Raw genomic sequence first — 27345 nt, 5'->3', positions numbered from 1 at the left:
ACCCAGCTCATCCTATCGCTGTCGTCTACAACGTCTACTGCGTCCAACTGCTCCAGCTGTAGATCCGAAACCCCGAGTTTCCAATGTCCCTCGTGACCCTCTCCCTCTACCCGCAGGGCGCGGAAAACGGCGTGCCGGCGCCGGCCAGTCTGGCCCCAGGAACTCGGTGGCTCCCTGGCGCTACGGTGTTGGATTCATTGCTTCAGCTCGATCCCGCTAGCAAGTCCCGCAGGGTCGCGTACGTCCTGCGGGTTAAATCTGTGTCTCTGTGACCTCTGAAGGAGGTCTGTTCATGAGCAAACGAAATAGCTAGGCGTCTCTTATTTGTACTTGCAACCGACCGTTCGACCCACCGACCGCCCGCCCGTGAGGTCTCCGGACCCCACGGGCGAGGGTCTACCTATTCACCTCGTATTTGTCCTTTGTATAGTGTTATCATCGATCAGTTCGTTTGGTAGATGTAACATAGCATAAGATAGCCTTCGACAGTTGATAAATTGGCACCGATTGTTGTTTCTCTATTTAGTAGAAACAACTTTTACTAAACACCGAAAATAGGGCCGGCACCGGCAACGACCGCAATCTAGCGACGCTGTTGTCCAGCCTAGTGCAGACTTTACAGAATCTCGAAAATTTGCACATTGTTTGTTAACCTGTATTTTCGACCGGTACCCTGTGTGTTGACACTGTCACCCGGCCACACCAAATTGTGGTCAGGCGTTTAGCATGCAAAGAATCACAGTCGCTGGTGACCGACCTCATATCAATGCGTTTACGCCAAAGCAAACTACAAAGTTAATGTTACAATTAATCCTGTGCTCAGCGGCTTTTCGCTTTGTTATCGCTGCTTTGCTCATAGCCGCCATGTTTCTGATTCTTTCACAGCTATGACGATGACTATGAAGTAATCGTTGTCAGGCGGCTGTGCCAGAAGAGACGGCAACATTCAACAAAATTACCATTGCCGTCAAGAGCATGTCTGTTGCCTTAGTCCGCAATAGGAAATCCTATCTCCGCTGCTGCCGGCGCCGCAAGTGAGGGAATCACACTGGTGGAGGACACTTCAGATGAAGCACAATCCATCGCTGAGAGGATACGCGATGGCCGCACCTACGGATAAGAGGGCAAATATCGCTGCAGTCACAAAGAAACAAATAACAACACGCTAAATAGGTGAAGCCAATACAGTAACGAAGACAGTCCATCAATGACTGATCGTAGCTGATCTGGAAGTGCTGAAAGAAGCGTCGTCGTGCAGTGACTGTCTCTGAAAGAAACAGCTAGTTAACTAACCTATGTGTCTGTTCGTATGGCAATTGTGCGCTGATCGCCAAGTCGCTGTTGGCCTTTGTCCGTCAATCGTAGCGCCCCATTCAATCAATGTTTGTAACCGCGTAGCCATTTCCAGTTCCCTGACGTGGACCGGTGTATGTGTTTGTATGGCCGCGAATGCTCGGCATGTTCGGCAAGATATGAGAATATGAAAGATGGGAATTCGCTCGAAGCCGCTTGTGGTGACTGAACCATATGATAAGTTCGACGAAACGAGTAACTGCACTAATACATCGGAAATAGAAAAGTCAAAAACAACGACAAACCGTACCACTCAGTAGACGGTAAGCAATTCCTTCCTAATATAGTACTTTTGAGCTAAGCACGAATCGAATGATGCGGCGGAGAACAGGGTAATGTCTCAGGGAAGCGAGGGTTCACGTTTATCAATTCGCATACTAAAGATCCGTAGCACGGAAGACCCCTTTCAAGCGTATGGTATGTTCTTCTGACTGGGATTGGCACGAGATTAATTAACAGTCTTGGGGATACGGATGAAGATCGGCTTTCAGCAAGGACCTTGATCACCGTACGACACCGTCATTGAAGTGCTTTAGTTATTTCACTGTCATTATGATGGAGACTCACTTTGTGAATCATAACTCGGTGCAGCTCAGTCAATAACAACCCGTTAAACGGGACACCCGTAGTGAATACGGCCTCGGATATGAAGCGTGATCGACCTTTACTAAATAATCATTGCAGGTAAGTACCGATACGAAACACGATGGAAAAATGACGCTGACCATTGCTCTATTGGCGTCGTTGAAATTTTACGTGACGACTGGGAAAGGCTATGCACAAAAAATGCTCATCGCTTAGGTATAGCGGTCCCGTGAGCATCTTTGTGCAAGGCAGGCTGTTGCCAATTGGATGATCTATTTTCGTTACGGATGTCACGAATAGCAAACCGGCTATAAGATTAAGCGGACGAAATTAAGTTGTTTTTTTTTTTTAGCTTATTTTGTGGTACTTTCAGGAAAAACGCAGAATAATTAAATGTTTTTGACTGATTTTATTTTTCAGCGTGCGGTCGTCAATGTAACTGATTGAAACAATGATTCCTTGGCGGCTTTTCATTCTGAAAATGGAAAATTTAAATAGAAATTTCTAGAGTACTTTGAACCGTTTGACAAACCTCCTAAAATCCTAGTTCGAGCTGGAATTGTTTGTTTGCCACTATGAGTATCGATTGGCAGAGAAAAGTTATTTTTGTGCCTTTAGAATTAGTTCTAAGGGTTTTCATTGACGTTAACTAGATAGATAACGTACCGCAGTAACAACCCTATGATTGCCCATATAGCTCTATGTCTGTGTTGAGCTCCTGGCGAAAGATGAATCATCATGAAGCCATTGCCTTAGAAGATTCCGGCTCCATCTGAATCAAAATTTAACAAGTAACAGTGTGTTAGCCAGTTCTCCGAGCTTACGTAGGAGAAAAAAACTGACGAATTCAATTCTAAATTGGCACATCTCGATAGCTCGGCGGACATCGTTAACCGAGGAAAAAGTGTCCCTGTGGATACGTCGCTTCCCTCACAAAAGTAGATCTTTCTTGCAATAAACTGAAGTTATAGCCAACTCGTTGTATAAAACTAAAGCATAGGCGTACCCGTTCGACTTCGATTTGCCGTGTTGGGTGTGTTGACTGAAGCCGAACTGGCAACGTTACACACCGTGAAACTCAGCGATTTTGACAGATGTGAATCTTTTTTTTTTCTTAGATGAAAACAAACACGTAGAATGTGCCCTTCGGTGAAAAGTCCCTACATCGTTTTTGCTGCCCGTTTAATACACTCACTTCCGACATGCCGTCACATATCGGAGAATCAACGGCTTCAATCATCGTTTCGTTCACTTTTGCTATTTCAGAAAATAAAGAACAGGCCATCTTGATAACATAATAAAAGGCAAAATTAATTTGGACTACTATGTGTCACAATCTATTGTATTCCCATCAATCCTATAGGATTCACGTAATCGTGGCTCTACAGACTGACAGAAAAACATGTTTGTATTGGCCATTTTGAAGAGAACAAATATTTTTTTGCAGTTAAAAATCGTATTACTAGATCAAAGCGTATGTTATTCTAAACGATGTCCTGGTAATACTTGGCTGGTTATTCCGATGGTTTCCTGTAATCTTGGTTCTTTGACAGTTGCCAGTTGTTTCGTTTGGCGAAAGCAAGCCATTATACACGATTCATTTCCAATACTACCCAAATCAGATTAGTGTCGTACCGGGCTTTGTCACATCCTAGAGATTATAATTTTTTATATATACATTATTATATGTATACATTATTATCGTAGGTGACCCTCTTTCCATCGTCCGTGATATTTCTTTTTTAAAAAATGGCGCAATTTCCCATGGATGGAAATATGGTCATGTCACAGTTTATTCTAACCAACTTTTGTGCATGCAGAAACTGCCATGCGGTCTATCTTATATCTAAATAAAGACATCTTGACAAGTTTAGCATATCTACTACTAATAAATTTCAGCTTTCAAACAACACCGATTTAATATTATCTAAGTTACTAGCTGGAAAAACAGTTTTAATATCTTTTGAGGAACGTTACCCCGTACACGAAACGAACAAAGCATCAACTACCAAGCGAACAGGACAATATAATATGAGAAGTATATAAAAATCTTAGCCGTGCGATTAAGCCTAAGAATAACACACATATAAAACAAAGGACACGACGTTTTCGACATTTATATCTGGAGATCTCTTTCAGCAATGAGGTTCGAACTTCCCGTTTTAGGATACTGATGAATATTAACTGTGAATGAATGAACTTGTAACGTACTTATTCATTCTGTAACACTAAAATAAGACACGGCTTATTAACACGTCGAGGCGCCCCCGTCGCTGGTCAGCATCAATACACACATGAAAATGTCCAGTCCGGTAGTTCTCTACCGCCTGCCAGATTCAACTTGCGACTTCACCCTAGCAGCGTAACGGAAAGGCTCTAACAAATCTAGCTATAAGCTTGATTGAGAGAAATAATCCAATTCAAGTTTACAGCGCAGTAGTGTTTCTATGAACCCTTCGTTTCTGCCAACAGAAATTCGAGCTCACAGGTCTTTTGCGATAGGACAGTTGCGAGCAAAATGGCTATCGCACCATGGTTAATTAATAATCCACTATATGTTCCAGGCAGAACTGCATTAGCGACATGTCAGTATAGTGTAGATACGCCTTGCACCAATGTACGATCATTATCACGCGCCATAACTTTGAGAGACGTTGTGTCTCATCTCAGAGTTCCTCTTTTAGGACCAGCACGCAAGCATCAGGGGGGTCCGGCTACATAAAAAGCAGCAGACAAGCAGTATACTCGCATGTGTTTCACTGGCTATATGGCGCCAAAGCCGTATTACGAGGGGCAGCCGACCATGTAAGGTCGAGTTAAGTCTCTTGTGTAACGGGAAATTCTACGATCTGGTTCCGTTGTTTGATTATGTTAACCCAATGGCTTGACTAAAGCTTCCTTTTCTATATTACATTTTTACATGATTATTGCTATCATTACTAGTAAATATAGTGCGTTATTTGTGTTTCCTGTCTTCGAATTTACATCACCTACAAATGGTTATGGTGCTGAACGTTCTCCTAGGAACAGTTTCTATCATGAAAAACATGCTTACATCGAACGAAGGTGTCTGATGTATCAAGCTTAGGTATTATAAGCAAGGAGATGCCTCTCCGACTCGGTGACGCAAAATTATTTCTACAATACCTTGAAGGGGAAAAGTTTTTGTTTCTACTTGTTACACTGCCGCGCGTAACGAAAAACGAAAGGCCAGATGATACGAATATCATCTGCAACGAGAGCACAGGCGTGAAATCTGTACTAAAAACATAGGGTTTGGTCTTTGTTTGTACATTGTGTCACATCAAGAAAGATGCTAGTAAAAAAAATTCAGCTACGTAGAAATATAATTTTGAACTTGTCAAGTTTCAATTGAGAGTATACAATATCAGCTATTACTAATGCTAAGAGTAATTCAACGACGTCTGATATAGAATCATCATAGAAAAATCTGATTTGTTTACAAGTTTCATCGACAGCAAGATTATGAGGTCAGCTGGAGCATGGGTTCCATTAATATTGAACATACTGCTCTCATTATTCTACCGTTGGTTAGCCGACTGGGGCAAATTGTCCCGAGCCTTAGATTATGTAGATATTTAACCTTTATCCCTACCTTTATCCTTATGATGACATCTGCTCTTAGCTGTAAAGCAAACAATATACGAGATATACGTGATATCATCTATCAAGCAGATTTGCATTTACATACAAACACTAGTTTATTAGTTAGTTTTTAAGGCCATTAAGACCAACCAAAACTACCGATCATAAGATGCTCGTAAAGTCATTTGGAACAATCGACTGGGCAATTTATGTCAGCTGTTGTTCAATATTGGCCAGTGAGCAAATAGGCAACTATAAATACTACCGGTTAGGGTACCATTATAATAGCGATGCCCAACAGATGTCGGAATTCATATTTATGTATCACCTAACGCAGACTTCATTCCATTGCGTCGAGGTCTACTCAAGAAAACCTGGCACATACATTTCTTAGACGAATCGTTATCTTGATTTGGACTTAATAAATACATCAAATCTCCAGTAGGCTAGATAAATAGCGGTAATGGCTTTTCTACTATGGGAAAATCCTCTGATACGTTTAGAAACCTTTTTAATAGTAAATAATATATTTTATTATATAATATATTATATTATATATAATAATATATTTTATTTTATTTATAAATAATAGTTTAATAGTAAGTAAAACATATACCTGTCTGTCGTTGCTAATAAACGTAGGGAGCACTTTTCCGACGCCATGAGAAAACACTACTGATCGTAGTTTTCGTTATTGATTTACTGAAACTTTTCGTTGATTTCGGCCAGAAGTCGTTCGGTCTATTCTTAGTGGGTTATTGCATAAACAAAGCCCCACTCCGAATGTACTACGCGTACGAAACGTAATAAAGGTATAAAAAAAAAATAGTAAAACGGACATTTATGACAGTTTCACAAATTTAGTAATTGGTTTAAGCACAGCCAAGACTCCCAGTTCCGATCGGAACAAGTACAAATATATATATATATGTATAGAAGCACATGTGATGGTCTAAATTCAAAACCGGATATAGACATAGCTCGTTTTGTTCCGGCGGAAGAGGGGCGGGCTAACGGTCTGAAGTGCTGAACACGATTTTAGTCGCCAATATTACGTAATGGTCATCCTCTGTTCGATCTTTTCATACCAAATGTGCGACGTTCTACTCCATACGACGCTGCGTAGTACAGCCGTTTCCAACATCTACAGCACAATAGTTCGCTATTTGAACAACTATGTAAAGCCATGGCATGGAAATTATCCATAAGAAACTAGTAGTCCGTGATAATTATCTTGTTTTCTTTCTGGACAACTCAATCTTAAGCGTGAAACGAACAACGTACATTTAGAAGCCTTTTTACTACTCGACAACCCGCCATCATGAGAAAATGAAAATGTACACCTTAGTCATGTCTGTAATAACTATACGTTGTTTAGCCAGAGTATAACCGAAGTATCTTTGTGCAAGACTATTAGGCTGGGTTCGAATTTAAAATCTATAGAATCTATGTTGTTATAAGGTTTTGGAGAAGGAATATCCGAGTAAACTTTTACAGGTAATATTTTCGTAACAAACAGTATCAGCCCCTGGATGCGTAAGCGATATGGTTGGGACCTGAATGTCCCGTAATACCTGAACCTCGCAGAACAGCAACAGAAATCGCTTCGATACCATGCGCGATTTTTTTAATGGCCCGCTCTCACTCTAGCGTATCTTACAGTTTCTCTGAAGTGGTTTTAAGTGGTACGGGAGTATTTTTACATAATAATAGCGGAGAAGTTATGAGGCGCACGCGATCGACCTCGTAGCATGAAGCCTTTCTTGATGTGTCCCTCCAGCGTTATGTCACTCATAAATAAACTAGCGCCAACTTACCAACAGCTTTCACGAGTATATATTTCAATGCCAAGGTTAGATATAATAGAAAATTGCACGACTGGAATTGTACCAAACATTCGTTCATCGCGAAGGTGTCGTTTGTGTTAAGTTGCGGCGCATTGGAAACAATAGCTAGCTGCTTGTCCAAGGGCTCCGAGGCTACTCTAGTTCGGTCGAAACAAGACGTTGGACGCCCGTCAGAGTGCCAGTGAGCTGTTTTTAAAATTTTCGGCTGTCTGCCCTAAAAGGTGTTTGTTGGTATTCTATGACTAACTCGGAACACGAATGAGCGAACCGGGCTGGGTTAGAGGTTGCAAGGATGTTTGCCTTACCATAAACAAGCACATAATATAAACTATCCATCTCTTTATCATCGATCTAAGTAGATAATTTCAATGAAATAATTGTTAAAATCGAATTGTTCCTAAGGTATATCTATGCACAGTATGCATACGCGGGATGAAGTAAAAGTAGGTTTAATATTTGGAAGGCAAGAAAATCTTGAAGGCATTAGGTTTCCGGGTTAGTAAAAGTGTACAGTGAACTAATGTAAATTCGTGTTTTTGTTAATCGAGAACTTTTTTTCTTTTCCTAGTTTACGTGTACCCAAACGGTAATATCAGTTTATCCCAGTGCTGACCTTATTTCGGCTAAACTCAGCTGAAAAAAAAAAAAAAAAATGAACCACCCGGCGCAATGGGACATCGCGAAGCTAAAAGGTAGATATAGGATGAAGTGCTCGAAAAGAGTACTACTACCCCTAGCTGAATTTTGTCTATTATAGAGTTGGTGTTCGATAGATTTAGTCGATTAAAAAAGTAGCTTTTAGCGTGAAGATAACATTTTTTAAAAAATATACTCTAGATCTGGATGCGATTAAATAACTGCTATAGAATACTGTACAATAACCGAAATGTATAACTGAATAAGTTTTTTACAAAATAGTTTTTTTGAACGTTCCTTTTGAATTAAAATAGATGCTGTCAACGTTTCTCGTATCGGAATACGACACTGTGTGTGAGGCTTGTTTTAGCTGCCGATGAGAAAAACGTTCCAGTTTTTTTATAGAGTGACCCAAAGCGGATGCGAACATAAATAAATCATTACTCCATAAAGTTCTCTATTTAGAATTATAGCACGTACATACTGTATGTTAGAGGTACATTTTGCATGAAGGGCGATGTTGAAGAGCAATCAATTTTGCTTCCTGTCACCGGCATTCGTAGTTCGTAACATAAACATCATTCGGCTGGTTCGATTGTCACTTATGTAACTACTAATGAAAGAACATGCCCATAAACAAATCGTGTTTTTAGCGAAGCCTTATCGAGGACGGCATTAAAAAATACACATCACATTTAATTAGCGATACTAATGCTGACCCAATGACCGAAGTCCTATTCTGAGTGGCTAATACGGCAAACATGACGCGGAGCGGCATCGCAACATCAGCGTCAGTAATACTGCTCTATCGAGACAGTCCGGACTAGAGTCAAGTATAAGATATGTGCGAATCAGTGCTGCTGTATTGTTGTGAGGGTGTCCGTGTTGCCTATAGCTTGAGGCCTTCTGTTGTTCGTTCAGCGTCGACTGTTTGTCGCTCTCTTTTACAGGACCTATGAGCCTAGCTGCTATATTCTCACCGTTCTAGCTTCGCCGACCCTGTACTATTCAATGGCACTACTCGGGCCATAACTGTCCTAGAGTGGTAGTATTTCGGCAAGCTACGTGATGGTCACGAGTTACTAACATTCCATGGTACAATGGTCAGTTGGCCATGTAGAGACAGGCCGATTTATGAACGGTTTGCGCTGTTGGTGATCTATTCGGTACCTCTACAATTCCGACGACAAACGGAGTGGACTCCCGCCGCCCGCAGTTTCCAGATACGATACTTGTAGGACCGCATTAGCTGTGACGCTGGTGGCTAGCATGGTTATGGATATGGATAATCGATGCTGACCGTAGTAATGACTAGGCCTTCATGCCTTCGAAGTTAACGCTACGACAGATCTCTCTTTTATCCTTTCCCTCTGAAGTTGCCTAATTTTCAGGCATCTTGGTCAGGTTGAGTGGCGTGGACCTGCCCGACGTTCTTCTTTCATCGCAACAAACTTCATTGCAGCAACTGCATACAATAACAGGATTTGTGCCGATAGTTTTGTGCACACTTTCCGAATCACTGAAGTAGTAAATTATTTCGCTTTTTGTGATAAACGCATTAAAAAAAGTTGGGCTCAAGGATACCATAGCGGCAGGATCAAGTGCCTTATGGGAAAAATGTTTCTCAATAACGGGCAGGACAATTAATGAGTAGATCTTTACTATCTATTTTCTGGGTTAATTTTTATATATCATGGTCATATAGACTTTTCATGTTTGTATCTATTGCTTGTATATAATGCATAGGTATACGATAATTGTGTGAGGGGCTGTAACGTATAGAGGTATACGTAGCTACGTAGATAGCCAGCTCGATACCAAGTGCAATTTTAACTAATAAAAAAAAAATACCTGCATTTCATTTCTAAACTTAATTGTCAGTGCGTTCCAAAAAACATTGGGTCCTAATCATTTAGTTCAATTAGAGTTTTTTTAAAGCAGTAATTACAGTATTATATCCTACAAATCGGATATAACGTAGTATTTAAATTTGTTCCTTCCACTAAACAAACAATAGACGTTTAGCCTTAAAGATGTTCGATCGTGCGAAAAAGGCGCGACTAACTAAGGAGCCCAATCGAGCTCTAACATAATAGATGTTTCACTATACTCGTTAAATAATTCAACCCGGCAGATTGTGTACTTTTATTAAGCAGATGTGATCGGAACCGATTTTGACTGTCAAAAGCTTAGGCGAGTCGAAGGCCTTCTAGGACTCCAAGACGTAGACACGATTACTACCCATTTCCTACTGTAGTAAATGATTTTATTCACCTTTCCGAGAGAACTGTCAATCACTCGATCACCGACGGTACGCCAGTGTGGGCATCGTTATATATATACATATATATATATATATATATATATATATATATATGTATATATATATATATGCCCAATCGTATCGGAGACAAACAGACAGCCATATAACAGTATGTCCATCTATTAAGACGCATGCACGACAATTAGCTACTGGCCTATCGTTAAGAGACGTTATTGGGATCTAGCAACCTAAGTAAGTAGATCTCAAGGCTATAAAATCTAGGCCATTCCTGAAACCTCTAAAAACACTAGACGCTTTGGCGTAAAGCCAAAAACCCAGGACTACATAAGCAACGATTAAAACTACGTAGTCGTGACGCACTAAGCTGTTTTAGGCGCGCGTGACTGACGATATTAAAATGTGGTATTTTCTGCAGAGATTTCTTATACACTTCGTTGGCGAGGAGCCCTTTTTTATAAAAAGAAAAAATAGTAATAATAATTTCATTCATAAACATCATAAATTCAATAGTAAAAAGAAGCTAACATTTGAAAAATGTACTAGGCTTCTAAACTTAATTAGAGAGATGGGTTATGCTCTATTCTTTTATGAATTCACCTATATATCTGTAAGTAGTATCGAAATCTATATATATATATAGATATATACATACTTCATTTATTTTAGAACGAGCCAATTTTATGAAGGCATGCCTTCGATACCTTTATAGATACATTTTACTTACTGTTCTACTATTACTTGTTTGGCTTCCATCCAATATCAGTCTAGTTGTCCTTCTGCTATAGCAGAAGCGAGTTCACCCAGCGATCACCTATCGAAAGTTTTTTTTCTCATGTATAAGATAGTATTGTTGTTAAAAATCCGAAGATATATCGTAGATAGTTTTCCAAATAAGTTTTAGCATTTCGTTCAACTTCGAGTGAAGCCGTTGAGCAAACGTACCTCTACCATTTCTTGAGCTTCCTAAAGGGTATGGTTTTTATTACGGTCATGGTTGCAGTATCAATCGATTAGTTAAGATTAAGTGATTAGTTATACAGAATAGAAATTACATAATGGCTAGCGGCAGAATGCCAGCCAAGCGTTGACTGAGCAGGAAACTCGGTAACCGTAATCAAAGGAACTCATCGAGACGCTTCTTCAATGGAAGGTCGGAATCGTTCAATTAAATTATACTTTTAAATTAGTAAATGAACTTATCGATAAAATGATTATGAGTTGTTTTATACGAGATAACGTCACAGACTTTAGTTCTATTCGCTTATTATCGTCCACGTCATTGTATACATTTGTTCCGTTCTCAAGGACGTCTTCAGTCTGCCAGTATATATAGGTGTGTCAATGGGGATTCACTTAATAGATACTGTTTCATGCCTCAGAGAATTTGTCAACGCATTTACAGTTTCCGATAGCGACAGTAAAAGGCCATCATTTTGTTTGTTGCAATGGGTCGCTGACGTGTACGTAAAATTATCTCTGATAATAGCGTATGTTCACAGCTAACACTAGTATGATCACTGTAGAGTACTCGGCAAGAGGCAAAGGCAGTTCTTGACATGGAAGAAAGCTTAGATTCCTCGATACCCCTTTGATTTACTTTGCAGTCAGTAAATGTCAGCCACTTCTGAATCCGGACTTCAATAGCATGGACGATCATAGTATTGCGAGCAATGACATGGATCCTACCAAGACAGAAGACAAAGAATTTAGCGAACTTGAAACGAGCTACGATGATGACGATGGCAATGATGAAGCCGGGCGCCCTGAGAGCGAACGAGATAACCGAGTGCCACGTCTCTCTCGTGTCGTGACTGCTGCCGAGGGTAAGCAACTGTTCCAAGTGTCTGCAAAGCACCTCCAAGACATATTTCCGCTCGTTGGCCGATCCCTCACAATTGCCAGCTATGAAGAAATTATTTATCGTACTTAAGAGCACCTTCCTTACAGGATGGCCATAGAATGTTTTTGCAATTATGCCTCGAACGATGATTTTTACAGAAAAAAAATAGGGGTTGTCGACAAGTGCAAGGCATTGTTATCGAATGAAGCCACAGTCAGAGCACTATGGTTAGAGGTAATTCTAGTTAAACACACGCCGGGTAATTTAGCCGAAGTATATTATATTGATTAAAAAAAGTATTACCTCTAGGAGGAACATATGAAAGCAGTTTTTGATTAGAAGATATAAATACGACTTAAGTTAAGAGATAACTTGTGCTCCTACACGTTTTCCCGTAAACCCTGTCACGCGCGAGGTGAATACATAGAAAAACAAATACTTTCTTTCAAAACCTCTAAATACTATACGATATGTGTGAAGAGAAAAAAGCCTGCTATTGGCGCTAGCTAACACAAGTGGTATAAGTGTTTGTGTTTTTCTAGTTGGGAATGGAGTTGGCCTCAATCAACCGAGCAATGTTCCATTTACACGCCTCTACGAACCTCCCATATCATTGGCGGAAGCATCAGAATACTTTTACATCCCGGGCGTACCGGTAATTGTTTCCTGTTGTAAACTTGAAGGAGACTCCATAGCCACGAGCATGATACAGTCACATGTGTAGGTACAACTAAATACGAATCTTAATCAAAGATATAGCCTTTTATTATTTCGCTTTACTTTTTACCAGACAAATAGTAGCTGTTATTTTTTGGAAATAGAATTTGCGCATATCTATCTTTACCCGTTAGGAGTAAGGCCTCAGCTCATTGTTAATTATTGTTGATCGATGTGATACGGGATAACCAGCTTCGTTTTGATTGGTCTGGCGTTGCTTTGTCGCAGCTACGGATACGAGCTTGTACACGGCGACTTTAAGTGGACAATTAGAAAACGCTATAAACATTTCATCGACCTCCATGCGGCCTTGAAGCTCTATCGTGCCACGATGGCCGTGCCTCTTCCTTCGCGAAGGTGCGTGACTTTCATTTGATATTACAAGCTTTGCTTCAGCTTATCTGTACAGCCTGTAAGTAAGCCCATTGCCGCTGATTTTTGTCGGGGTCAAAATGCGTAATCTTTCCGCAGGCTGCGTTTGACCTATAATAATTGTTCACACACCTGTGGCACTACTTGGAAGCAGCTAAACGTATCCTTTACCACTTCGCCGTTTTACCTCTGTAATCTTCACGCACGTTTCTCTATGCCGGTTTTGATAGGCAGTCCGAACATAATCCATCTCGAAATTCATAGATTTATTGGAATATAAGTATGATTATTTTATCTCTGTGATTGTTATGATATATGGAAAATTGCCACTTGAAATTGGCTAGAAGTTTGCGGCCGATGTCGCCCGAGCGTGTTATTACTGCCTACATATTGTACAACAACTAAAATCTGCTTCTATGGAAAAATCTCTTTCTCGGCAGTCATCAACGCCGTCGGCGAAGTTTCGTCGAAGGAACGGCGAACAAGAGGCTTTTGCCCCGGATATCAAAGATCCCTGATACAATGCTGGCAGCAGATCAGGTATCGAAAAGGCACAAAGAGCTTGCTACATACCTCCGGGGTCTTCTATCTATCCCAGCCTACAGAAATCATCCAAAGACGGTGAGTCCAGCAGGTCTTACTAAGCATATATATACACCATAGTATTTATCCCAGAATAGAATGCCATATAGAAACTGGCTGGCTTCGCTAGCCAGATCAGTAAATGTTAACATGGAGTACAATAGAGTGTATATAATTGTACATACGAGATTAGATATCAATTTAAAGGATAGCTTCCGTTCAAGTTATACTGTCGTTCAATTGTGGGACAGCTTACCTTGAATTGGTGCTCTTTATATGATAAACGTTTGTATGATACTTGCGTGTGGCTAATTTTATCAGGTGGAATTTTTGGAGATTTCGCCGTATTCTTTTCTCAAATCGACTGGGGCAAAAGGCAAGGAATCTCTAGTGTCGAAACGTGCCGGTGGTCACAAGCCACACTCGTGTCTGCTCCATTTTCACATGCTATGGTTCAACTGCATGACCCGATGGCGAAGGAGGTGGCTAATTGCAAGGGATACTTATGTCCTGTCGCTGCATCCGGTCACAGGCGCAATACGGGTAAGTACATCAACGCACTAAATATATAGATCTGTATTTATAAACAATCCAGAAACAAATTTCCCGATATTGCCAAACGATCTTGGCGCGATAGCTATTCGAAATTTACATTACAGATCGAACCAGCGCCCCTGAACTCCATCGACAAGAATAGGCATCATGCATGAGTCTAGCATTCTTAAAGGCGTCTAGGCGTGTAGGTTCAAAAATCGAAAGAAAAATTTTAGAAAAAAATATATGTTGATTATAATTCATTTCGGTTTCTAGCTACAAACGACAATTTACAAAGCGACCTAGACGATGAACTATTTCCAAAGCGTACTTGTACTGTCTAGCTAGAACGGAATTAGAAGCAGGTCAGAGCATCCAAACGTTGCTAGAAAAAAAATACAACGAAGGGTTCAACGTAGACTGCCTGGGCGTAGAGATGATTCCACGTTATGTGGCGGTAATGTCGGTCGAAAATTATTTATACGTTCTGCTTCGAAATTCTCTCTCTGCATTTAACTATCACGTCTATCAATCTCTTTAGGTATAGCTAGCGTTAGGTACTTTGCGGATGAACTCTGCGATAATTTATCGTCGCTCCTTTAAGGCTGTTCTACTAATGGACAAAGACTTCACTTTGGAGAGCGGTCTGTTAAGCGGATTACAAATGACCAATAGTCAGCGATCGCTCTGCATTGACGTTTGGACCAGACGAGAAAAACGTGAGTGGTCTGATCACATCCATCGAATGAAGGAGACCACAGCAAAAGGCTTCGTTGAGCGAAACGCGTTGAATAGCTTTGCACCCGTTAGGAAGCAAACGTACACGAGATGGTAAGCGTCTCGGATAGACAGTTCGTAGGAGTTAGAACGTCGCTCATTGTTCAACGCGCCTTATGTCTTCTCCTCGTTTAGAATCTGTCGAAACGCGAAACGTAATTTTATATAAATTCCGTTGTAAAGATTTCACATGGCGTGCCGGCTGAGCGTAGCTTCGCTTTTATTTTTATGACCTAATTAGGTATGTCGACGGGGCAATGTACATGAAGGCCGTCGCAAATGCCCTTGAAAATGCCGAGACGGAGATCTTCATTACGGACTGGTGGCTCACGCCGGAGATCTATCTGAAGCGACCACCAGGAGACTCTCCTTATTGGCGTTTAGACGAGATACTCAAAAGAAAAGCTGTACGTAAGCCCCGAAAATCTGACAATATATCTAGGAGAAATTATTGTTGTATAATAAAAATAAAATTCAAAAGTTCGCCAAGCAAAGGCAACTATAGGACAAAATAGCGCTTTTCTCACAAAAAAAAAACTCTAGGCCTACTTGTTTCTTTTTGTTCGACAATTTGTCAGTATTTTTCGGAAAATTCCAAAAGTTGGGCAAAAGAAACAACCATAAACGCATTTAGGTTTTCCTTTGCAAGGCCCTAGGGCCAGTTCAATATCAACCGTTCCTGTTGCTATCGCAGAAATCACAAAGGCGAAATTTTCCAAATTAGGCCCAGAAAAAAAATAGTTCAAGTACTCTAGCAGACGTACACACAGCAACAGAATTGACTAGTCTATCATTTATATATCTCACCCATCACTATTAATAAATACTAAATATACGATAAACCGAAACATGTAGCTTTGAGAACGTCTTGATGAACTTAACTTTCTACTCAGTAATATGAATACAAGCTTTCATTGATAGTTATGATTATTTTGCAGGAGTCAGGAGTACACGTTTTTATCATGCTGTACAAGGAGGTGAAGTCTGCGCTTAACATCAACTCCTTCTACTCAAAGCGGAAAATTACAGGACTGCACAAAAACATTCGCGTTTTCAGGCATCCGGATCATATGAAGGAAGGTACGTAAATTTTATGCTTTGCCACATTTTTCTTAACAAACAGTCATGAAAATATCAATACTGTGGTTTTTCCATGCTGCCTGAGACATGTTAGATGCTTGCTATGCACGAAGGGTGCACGAATTAAACTGTTCCTAGTTAACCACTGTATGTTCCGCGTATGTAAATCGATCGAATAATTTTTATTTGAGTGTGAACTCGAACATTAAATAGTAGGGTTAACTTAAACATTATACTTTCTTTTGTTCTATCTGCATGGCGCACTCGAAGCAATTTACCCGCTAAAAAAACTCGACTTTGTAGGTGTTTTACTGTGGGCGCATCATGAGAAGTTAGTAATCGTCGATCAAAAGTTCGCCTTTTTTGGTGGGATTGACCTCTGCTACGGTCGATGGGATGATGCTCTTCACAGACTGACTGATACAGCACCAACTGAAACTTTTAAGATCACCAGGACACTTCCAGAAACACGTTCTCAGTCGAGTGAAGATCAAGGCAATGTAAAGCATTCAGCAGTGAATGATGGTTCGTACTTACTTACAATCGAACTTAATCGTGTATTCGATAGCCGGTTTAGGCGTTCGATTCATTATTGAAGATTACTTATAAATCAATTGAAAACTTTGACCATCTTTGGCAGAACCGCCTCCTTGTTACGAAGATCAAATCGACGAGCCTTCTTTATTCTCCACTGCAGTCACAAATAGATCTCTGCAGAAACGGCAAAGTGATCAGACTGCTAAGTATGACAACACTCAGATAAGACCGTCAATTTACTTTGACCAAGAAACATGGAAAATTATCAATCCGGACGCAGGAGACCATCTGACAAATGGAAGAATGAAGTTACTTCAAGCCAAACGTCGACTAAGCGCTTTAATTGTAAGTTGTCAGTAGTAAATCGTATTTGATTTCGATGCCTTTACATCAATATTAAGTTCAAAGACTGCCAAGTCGCTACAGCGTCTGCTCGCGCAGTGTGGTATAGTCCTTGGAAGTTTACTTCAACTTGCGTAATTACGTCGCGTCCGCGAAACGTTATGCTCTTGATGCAGTGACTAAAACAGCACATGTGGGCGTACAGAAAATGTGTTTGTATTTCTTCTGCAGGTGTTTCAAAATGTCCGCCGAGAAACTTACCGACGATCGTTAGGTGACCTGGTTGACTGTGTCAGTCATACGAACACTGAATTCATGTAGGTGTAATCTTTAGCACGCTACGGCTTTAGCCGACTCTTCAGTCGGGTAAAGCCGTAGCGTCTGAACAGAAACACATAGCTTATATATGTAAGCCCCCAAATGATGTGGAATATTGGTAAACGGAGCTGCCAAAGAAAAATCAAAGTATATCTAACTATAAAGTTTCTCATATGTGACAGAGGTAGCCTTACATTATTTACCTGATTTTTTCGGATAAAGGCTAATTTAGCTACTTTAAACATCAGCTATATAATGTTTGACTTCAATAAACCCGCATGCACCGTTAAAATGACGCTAAAATATAATTTTTTATTTAAATGTAAATTCCTTGTTGCAGACCGGACGAAGAGAAGCTCGCATCGTTCGTTAACGAAGACGCTCGCTTTTGGCTAGGAAAAGACTATACAAATTTCATATTTAAGGACGTTACTAATATGCATCAGCCGTTTGCTGGTGAGCGAAAAATGACATCTTGAAAGAATTTAATTTGGTTTGCAACGGCTGAAACATTTTCTCACTAGAACTTCCGCCAAGGGCCTAGCACCTGAAACGCGATATGGGTCATTTACAATAACCTATATGATTCATGAGAAGTGCCGGACAGAGAGGAGAAATATCCTAAACGTAAAACCCCTATGTGCACAATAATGGCCATAGTGCACGAACGTGCTTCCCATAATCCTATTGAATCAGAAATAGACTAGGGCTGAGGACATCTATTCGGGATGATAATAACTACTGTCTTTTGCCTTCTAAAGAAAAAGACCTCATGACCTCTCATGTGGAAGCGGTACGCTCAAATTTTGATACGATTTCTCTCATTTAGAGCATATCGATCGTACGCGGACTCCTCGAATGCCCTGGCATGATATTGGGGGCCTCGTCATTGGAAGAGCTGCCCGTGATTTAGCCCGTCACTTCATTCAACGGTGGAACTTCGTCAAAAACAATAAGGCGAAACGCAACGATTTCTACCCATGGCTTTTACCAATGAGCTATGATGTCGCTGAGGAGTTCGACGTAAGCTACCCATGGACCGAATATTAAATTATGCATATTTATATAGAAACATAGTGGATCGTATTTTTGGACATAGATGACATTCTTACCGTCTTTTTTTAAGCAATTTTACGCAATACAAAGTAATCAACAATCAGTTTAATTTCCGGTAGAAGTTTCCTGTCAAGGTTCAAGTGTATGAAAATCAACGTTCCTTAAGTTCAAGTTAAGGTGAAATAAAGTGATGGCAATAATCGCCTCAGGTTTAATGGAACTTGTTTTTGCTCTAATATGACTCATTTTGCCAGGTGGGCAAGTGCGAAGAGTGGTTTGGAAAACTTTATCGCTGTGAAGTGCAAGCGCTAAGGTCTGCGAGCAGCTGGTCCGTGGGTATCCGCGAGCGTGAGCACTCGATTGAGGATGCTTATGTCGAGCTAATCAAAAATGCCAAGTATTACATTTACATCGAAAACCAGTTCTTCATTTCGATGAAACCAGGAGGTATGGTGTACAATCGAGTCGCTGATACCTTGTATGAGCGAATACTCAAAGCATACTGGTGAGTTAGGAGCATAGCCCATTGAGAAAAACGTTTCATGTGACATAACGTATAGTTCTTTGCTATTACGTACTTGACGTGTTAATAATACGGGATCTATTGCGCGAAACAATTAATGATGCATGTGTATATGACGTAAATTAGATAATTATGTGAATAAGAGGTATCTTTCTACCTGTCGCTAACTGTAATCATACTATTATTATTGTGCTTCGTGAAGTGTGACACTTTTTTTTTTTTTGCCGAGGACCTGACAATTGTTTGAGAGATCTACAGTTCCGAAAATAAAGCAAACGTTTTTTCGACAGCGCTAATGAAAAATTTCGTGTCTATATCGTTCTGCCACTCCTGCCGGCTTTCGAAGGGGAAGTGGGTACCCCCAGCGGAGCATCCATTCAAGCGATTACACATTGGAACTATGCCTCGTTGTGTCGAGGACCCAACTCACTACTCGCTAGACTAGAGCAGAAAAGTAGGTTCATCATGGTTTCTGTGCAGTACTTCCAGTAATCAGGTAATCCTGCCTTAGACGTTCACATAGGTTCTATAATATTCCAATAGATAACGAATAATATTTCGATGAGAACAGCTGCAAAGGTTACATAGTATTTTTAATACATGAGTGGTCTGGCTACCATTTTTAGTGGAAAATCCTCGAGATTACGTGGCATTTTTCGGTCTACGAAAACATGATATTCTCAATGGAATTCCCGTAACCGAACTCGTTTACGTCCATTCAAAGCTAATGATCGTCGACGATAGTCAGGTACGCTTGAAATTTACCAAAAGCCATTTATTATCCACCTAATTCATAGGAATTTTTATCTTATTTGAGTTTGGCATGTTTGCTCTTATTATTATTATTAAACTGATGACGCTCTTACTAGTAAAGGGAAGATTTTCATCGATATATCACCGAAAAATAGATCGTCACCGGGCTTTGGGTCTTTAACTGGTCGTCAATTAGCTGTGCAATAAATCAATGGTAACAATCTCTAGGTGATTATGGGTTCGGCTAATATAAATGATCGTTCGTTACTGGGCACTCGCGACTCAGAGATAGCTGCCCTTCTTCGAGATCAACACTTCTATTCAGCATCGTTTGATGGCCAACCAGTGAAGGTCGGAGCGTACGCCACGTCCCTGCGTCAATGGATTTTTCGTGAACACCTTGGCGGCTTTACTAAAGTCGATGACCCAGTATCGGACGACTTCTTCAATAATACCTGGAAGCGAATCGCGAAAAATAATACGCGGATATTCGAGCACGTGTTTCGTCCGCTACCCACAGACAGTGTCGCGACATTTGCCGAGCTTAGGAACTATCTGAACCAGCCCTCCCTTGTTAAAAAGGTGTCGCAGTTTTCGTTAACTATTACAGCCAGAAGTGTAGTAAAGCAAAGCATACCTCTGAAGGACCTCATCTAGATAGGACCAAACGCAAATCCACGTTTGCGCTCCGACGCACGACGTTTCATAGGAACTGTACTCCCTTTCTAGTTCGCATGTTATGGTGGAATCTACACCGATATGGCAGGGATTTTGTAGTAGATGATATGTTCGATAACATTTCCGCATCTCTGTTTTGCAGGACCCAAAAGCGGCAATCGAAGAGCTCAAAAAAATCGCGGGACACCTTGTTGAACTACCAGAAAAGTTCTTAGTGAACCAGTCACTCACACCTGCCCCCGGAACCAAGGAGCATCTTCTGCCCATGGCGCTGTGGACGTAGCTGATAGAATTTGCCCAGTCTCGCTTCAGCTCCCTGCTCCGGAGAAGCAGACCCCCTCTCGGAGGAGCACCGACACATTCGCATTAAAACTTTTTGATTGGACCGCATCATCGCACAGGTGACAACGGAGACGTCCCAATGCGTACCGTTTATCGACCACCGGGCTGGTTCTCGTATCGTTCTACAGTCAACACATATATGTATCATCACACCTTTCTTTCATACTACGCTACGAGACACAAGTTGCTATTGCAAATGTTAAAAACAGGATGGTGTCGTATGTGAATGTAAGATAGATACAGGGTTTACCTGTGCTCACGACCCGCAAAGACCCCGTTTGATACCATAGCGCCGCTTTGATAATACAATTGATCGACAGATATCTATTTGTTTATAACCGGTGTGCATTCGTCTGTCTAGAAATGTCGCGATCATTACTATATATTATATAAGAAGAGAATGTAGTAATAGAATAGTTAGACAAACGTACTGTTTCAGTGGTTTAGCTGTGGAAATTAGGTTAATTAGCTGCAATTAATTATTGCCGGAAAATTCTCATTCGAAATTCTATCAACTTGATGTATAACACTTCTCCCATTGCCATGAACGTTCCATATTTATAAACTTTATCTATTTGATAACTTGTTATAGCAACGTTATTATTATTATACACAGGCCTATTTTCGGATCCGCAAAAAACGCGGGTAGACAGTGGCTGAAATTATCTTTCGAGTTTTGCATGCGAGACCGCTGTCAAGCATTTCATCTAATCCCAATATAAATTAAGTGCGCTTACGTTGAGATTTTAACCGTTACGTGTCCTTCAAAGAAAAAATGTTTCAACGATTTATATGAATTTTATAACTTGTTTTTTTAGAAGTTTATTATATATTTTTTTACAGTATTATATATACATATATATACACGTCTATGGCAACAAATCTTTAGATTAGTGAGCTGCCGCAGGGTACTGTAGGCTGTAGACCGCATAGTGGTGATCACTTCGACTGGTCTGGATGGCTTAGATAATATGACATCTTTAATGAAACATAGCGTAGAAACAACAGTCGTGCGGTTACGTCGATTTGAACGGCTCAATGGCTACAATGGGATTCTATTGCTGCCGTCAAAAATTATCTGGTTAAATTAAAAATCGGACGGTTTTATCGTACTCAATTGATGCCTACACCAGCTATATATAGCGCACCGTTTATCAGAGAAAAAACGACAAGTTAAGCAGCGTATTCGAGTCGGGACAGCGTCGTCTTTTCTTCATTTGGCCTACTTCGGGCGTCGGGAGCAATTAGAACAAAAAAAAAAACAATAAAGTGAGCCTAAACGCTAGGCTGTCGTTCAAGTTCCTTTCGTCATTTCTCTGTATTCTTATTCGATAAAATTTTATCGAAAAGCTCAAAAATCCAATTGATCAAGATCAGATGGGGTGAGTTAATGTTACACACCAACTCGGCTGGAATCGAAGCGTTGGTCTATTTATTGACTATGACCGTAATTCGGTCGTGTGTACCTAATACTGTTTTTACGCTGGTCACCTGTCTATAGAAAGGTGTTGCCGCGTCATCACGATGTTTACTGTACAGGTGCACAGAGTCATGTACAGAAACGTACCCATACAATTACTCGAAAACAAATGGCATTACCTTTAAGGGCCTTAGGCTGAAATAGTTGAATCCCACCGTATCACAACAGTGGACATCTCAACTTGGCATCCGGCTTCCTTTTGATGCACGACGACAACAACAGCAACAAGGACAACAATTGCATATACCGATGACAACTGTGAATAGGAAAACTAATATATATATATATATATATATAGACTATATATGTATATACGCAAAATACAGGATCGCTGTCATGTTGTATCAATCGGTTAACGAGTCATCTGGGTTTCTAGGACTAGTATGCAGTGATTATAACACATGGACGGAGGGGGTAGAGGTTATCACCAATCTATGTATTATATAATGATGCAAAGGGAACTTGTGGAAATTTTAATATACTAGATTACAATATTGATAACACATATTTTTTTTAATCCTTAAGTCGGCTGATGGTGCGACCGTTTACATTTTTCGTTGCGAACCATATGGTCCATTTTAAGTGACATAATAGTAAAAAGCGTGTACGAGCCATTCGTGTTCTAAATAAATAAAAGCTCTATAATTATGAAACAGTAACAATTTCAATTTACGGAAAATGGACAGACAGTGACTTATACTTGAAGCATTTACCCAGTCCAAACTAGGCTTGTGAAATAATTGTATTAACGTAACTAGTTCCTGGCCTATTTCAGTCATGAGGCACACTATCTGGCATAAAGAAACGTTGCGATAGTTAGTATTTTCCCGAAACCTTAAGCTTTCACACCTTTAGTCGAAGGTACATTTCACTGACGATGCCTCATAACTTAGCGAATGAAGTCCAACAATTTTTCTCCTTTTCGTTTTTTAACCGAAACCATACCAGAAACGTTTCAGGAGTATCTACTGCTCTTCGACGTATTAGTTTTAATTGTTCCACTGACGTAAACCTGTCTTCGTGCGTCTAGGTGTTATCATGTGCGTTTTAGAATCATAGAAATCGTAGTTCGGTAGCTTCAATTGATTATCTTACTATTATATTTCTATGTTCAGGGAACATTAGCTACCTTTCAATCTTCGTTTATGTGTTCGATTCCTTAGTATAATTGTGTACTGGAAATAGGACTTACGAATTTGTCTCCTTTTCTATTGAGCATGGAATACCTGTTAGGGACACTACTCTGTTACGCGGCACAGGAAACTCTGCATGACCGTCCGTCTCCGCGTTTTTCGTTTGTGGATAGTTATCGTTGCTTGGCCAACACGTCGACTGACGACATCACCAACGCCACCCACATTCTAGTTGCTCCTAACCTATTTACGTATTACCCAAATCTACCTATTTTACCACGTCTCCCGGGATCACCTGCCCTACACGCCAGCAGGGGTTCCTTCCCCTGTTGCCGCCTCATTCAATCGTTTGTTTTCAGGTTGCCAGAACCCCTCCATTCGCCTTTTCCTGCGTCCTCTACAGACTCTTGACCTCCGTGTTCTCCTCTTCATCCTAGGCGTTTCGGTCGTTGTTTGTCGCTTTGTTCATGCGATGGTCCGCTAATGTACGACGCATGTGATCCTGACCTACGGATTCGGTCCGGGATAGCCTGGCATTATCAACGTTGTCTGATTGGCTGAAGATAATGTGTATTTTGGCGAACCAATCCTGATAGCTACGCTAGCGATTCGCACGCTGTAACAGCAGGAGGGGATGCGATGTATGACGAATGATGACAGCGGGCGGAACCAGCGGCCGACGGACGCTTGGAACGGAGAATAACCGGCCTCAGTGGAATGGTCGGTTTGCTTGACGCTGCTGTTCTGTTGTAAGCACGTATCCAACGCAGAGAGCAATTATCTTTTATGACATGATGTCCTGCGAGCCTAGATTCCTGCTTCCTTCTCGGCTGTTCCTTTTCTCTTACCTGTACTGATAGCAAGGAATATCGAGGCCCGACAAGGGCCCTGCAACCTGCACAAGCTGCTTCGAAAATGCCAACATTTCATCTACAGCCGCGTCACAATTAGCAAGCGTCGTCTACCCACTATCTTTTTAGCCTTCCTTCCTCACTCCTAGCTGGGTACCGGCTCATTGTCTGTTGCATTAGCCTGCTTAGCGGTAACCTTCAGCAACGGCAACGTTAGCCAATACCGCTAGCCTACAGTGACATGGGCTTATTTGCCTGCCACAGCGGCATATGACGAGCGATCTATAGGAATCTGATAAATATGAAGCCGAGGATGAGCGATGGAAACGACAGATTGCGGACAAGTCGCCAAAAAGAAAGCTTGTTCGTGAACTGTTCGTCACGCCGGGTAGCGTTGGGTTGAAATGGAAAATTGGACGGCGCGAACTCAACGTGCCACATTTAATGAAAGGGCTAAAAGCAATAGAGCTGCTGGCGAGCCGTCGTTGAGCTAAGTTAAAAAAAAACTTGACAATGTTTTGTTGGCTGTAGCTATAGTCGCTCTCGCTGTTGTTACCACCGACAGCAGCGGCTGTCGCCTACCTGTTGCCAATGGCTACAATAGCCCCTTATGACTGAGGCGGCTTATCAGTTGCAGGAAATTTGGCCGGTCGAGTTTTCGGCTGCCGTTCGCCTACTCGAGCGTTGTAGATATGGAGAGATGTAGGCGGTGTTGGTGCATTTGTGGCTCACTAGGACCTAATCCCATGATAATAGTGACGGCGTCACAGACTAGCAAACTAGACAGGACCGGTTCTGTCTTTAACAAGAGAAAGGCCGCTTAAGCTTTCTTTAACCGTTCTTCTTAATAACGTAAACAGCAGAAGGCAAAAGAAAACGGTTACGATAGTATTTCGCAGAGAAAAACAGCACATAATTAATGAACATGGAATAAGCAGCTGGATAATTATTTAGCTGCTGTTTAGAAATAGCCTATTACTGCCTTTAGATATATAGGCTATATATATTTTATATACAAGTAAAATATTTTTAGTGAAGACACAAATAGATTTCCATATCTTACTTGACCAAACCGTTGTCGGAATGAAGCATACGCTCGCTCGGAAGAAAACAATTTGACATTGTAACAAATGGGTCTACACTGAGTATGTAGATAACGTAACCTAACGTCTGCTATTTACGATACAAAGAGGAATTCTTTGTTGACATGGGCAGAGAAATTTAATTCCCTATGTCTGAGCAGTTCAACCTAGAACATGCCATTTTTAATCAAACTTAACATTACAATAGAGTGTTTAATAGTGAAAGGTGTCATAGAACCGTCTCATTGCGTACCACAGGCACTGAGCCTAATATAAAGCTATAGGTTTTAGCCCTCTCAAAAGCATCGAATTATCAGTCGTCTTCTCTAGCTCTTTACACACGTTACTTCATCGGTTATATTGTAAAAAAGTTTGCATGCCTTTGACATAATTAATTAATTAAATTCAGCCTATATCGTACAAGGACGTCTACTTAGTTAATGTGGAAACATCACTATAATCACCCCACAACATCTAAAAGCACTACCTATACAAAATAAACGGCTTAAGCAAAGTACTCAGATAGTACTTGTTGCACCTTCTGCTTTTGCCTGTGGTGCAATCAGAATTTCCGCTCCCTGTCAGATGTTTCATTTAAGCCTCATTATCTCGCTTGCTCGTCTTTCATCAAAAGACAAAATAAGGCAACTGGACCGACAGATCGAAAAAACATACTAAAAAAAGGCCTAAGCAAAAAACGCGGCGAAATAAATCTGAAAGAGTGATGTAGATCCAAATGCTGCCCGTCGTCTCACGGTCCAACCAGCCCCATCTGTCATCTTTACCGACCAGCCGTCTAACGGCATCGAACAGTTTGAAGCATGGTGTTATAAAACAACCGGCAAAACTCGACCAGAAAGTATCTAGCATCACCGTATCGGCCACTACACAGTTTGTTTCAGCCAACTTTGCTTTGGCGTTTGGTCGGGATTCGAACCCAGCCAACCGCCTTGCTGATAGATAACAACAACGATAACGACATCAACGGGAGGATCACAGCGAGAATGAAATGGCGGCGGGTTTTCTGTTCCGTCCGACGCTTCCCTCTGAGGATGAAAGAAGCAAGAACGTGAGTGACGCTACCGCACGAGACGAAATTGTCAGTAACTGCTAAGCTGCCTCCTCCTCAAAGGAAACGGGCGCTAGATCGTCTTCTGTGTCGCCCTACCCGACGCTTATGGCCACGTCAACCTCTTTCGCGCTCACTACACCCAAGTGGAATCCAGAAATTTGAAGGGCCGTCGACACAAAGCAGATAGGACCTCTTTGCGGTCGGAAGGTGCAAACCCGCACTTGCTAAGGCGGAATCATTATCGTTGAGTATCACTTAATAGGCTTACCTAGACATAGCGTCTCTTGGACTCATATATTTTTGCGGTAAGGAAATATTTGTTTAGTGGGACAATATTCCTTGTCCTGGTATAGATGGTGCGCAACAAACTTGTGAGAAGTTACTTCGTCTCCTTTTATAACACATAAGGGTTTGGCCTAAAAACTGTGTACTAACATGTATAGTAAAACACCGAACAAATATGCACCATTAAAACACGTTATTATTGTTATACGAAGATTTTGCTACATCGTCCATTGTGACATAATAATAATTGCCCTGATCGAAGTTACCATGGCTTATAACATAAATTTAACCCGGCGTACGTTGTTGCTAGTGATTGGCGTGTCGGCGTTACAAATCGAGTGCCCTAGCTACGATGATTGTCGATGTCATTTCTTGTTTGATTGTTTGTTGATTGTCTATCATCAGCCACTTCCTCATCACTAGTTACAGAGTGAGCTAGTCGACTGAAAAGCCTGTACCATAAAGGGGCCTTTTTTCCATCTATGGTGCAATTTTGTCCTATAATACGTAGATCTCGTGGTTGGGCTTTGTACACGGGTGTGAAAACCCCCTGAATAATGAAATGCAGCAACAGCGCTAATCAAATTGAATTCAGTGTTTGTTACATGAAATCTAATCGTTACTATTACTAAGAGCTTCGTACCATATATATCATTTCATCTGAGGGCTGATGTAACAGT

General features: G+C 41.0%; 2 protein-coding genes across 13 annotated transcripts in view; one reads left to right on the top strand and one right to left on the bottom strand.

The window, feature by feature from the left end:
- The window catches only part of Mccc1 (Methylcrotonoyl-CoA carboxylase 1), a 32516-nt gene extending 8262 nt beyond the window's left edge, over window positions 1-24254 (bottom strand). Inside the window, exon 1 of the mRNA XM_086978131.1 lies at window positions 22362-24254. The gene's annotated coding sequence lies outside the window, so the exon portion shown is untranslated. The remainder of the gene's footprint in view (window positions 1-22361) is intronic.
- On the top strand, window positions 202-22060 carry Pld (Phospholipase D). Of its 12 annotated transcripts, none has more exons than XM_022817112.2 (19): window positions 202-1616; window positions 11916-12134; window positions 12694-12871; window positions 13097-13225; window positions 13681-13861; window positions 14144-14365; window positions 14961-15187; window positions 15375-15540; window positions 16072-16213; window positions 16517-16738; window positions 16854-17095; window positions 17324-17409; window positions 17751-17866; window positions 18240-18433; window positions 18721-18971; window positions 19280-19443; window positions 19616-19737; window positions 19971-20324; window positions 20563-22060. In XM_022817112.2, exons 2-19 carry the CDS (start codon window positions 11957-11959, stop codon window positions 20701-20703), a joined length of 3315 nt encoding a protein of 1104 aa, XP_022672847.1. In that variant the 5' UTR covers window positions 202-1616; window positions 11916-11956; the 3' UTR covers window positions 20704-22060. The 12 variants fall into 12 exon arrangements, with proteins under 12 accessions (XP_022672847.1, XP_022672844.1, XP_086834245.1 ...); XM_022817109.2 differs by having other exon boundaries at window positions 202-2037; XM_086978119.1 differs by lacking the exon at window positions 202-1616 and adding an exon at window positions 11440-11461.
- Window positions 24255-27345: the final 3091 nt, after the last annotated feature.

Source organism: Varroa destructor, unplaced genomic scaffold, assembly GCF_002443255.2.
Source record: "Varroa destructor unplaced genomic scaffold, Vdes_3.0 BEIS01000001.1, whole genome shotgun sequence".
Lineage (NCBI taxonomy): Eukaryota > Metazoa > Arthropoda > Arachnida > Mesostigmata > Varroidae > Varroa > Varroa destructor.
Note: the sequence above shows the minus strand (reverse complement) of the source record. Positions and strands in the feature narration are given on the sequence as shown.

What these genes read in the sequence shown, in the direction of transcription:
- Pld (XM_086978119.1), top strand. An exon ending in GTCGACTAAGCGCTTTAATT is followed by an intron (nt 17,096 to 17,323) that starts GTAAGTTGTCAG and finishes TTTCTTCTGCAG; the next exon opens with GTGTTTCAAAATGTCCGCCG. An exon ending in ATGTCGCTGAGGAGTTCGAC is followed by an intron (nt 18,434 to 18,720) that starts GTAAGCTACCCA and finishes TCATTTTGCCAG; the next exon opens with GTGGGCAAGTGCGAAGAGTG.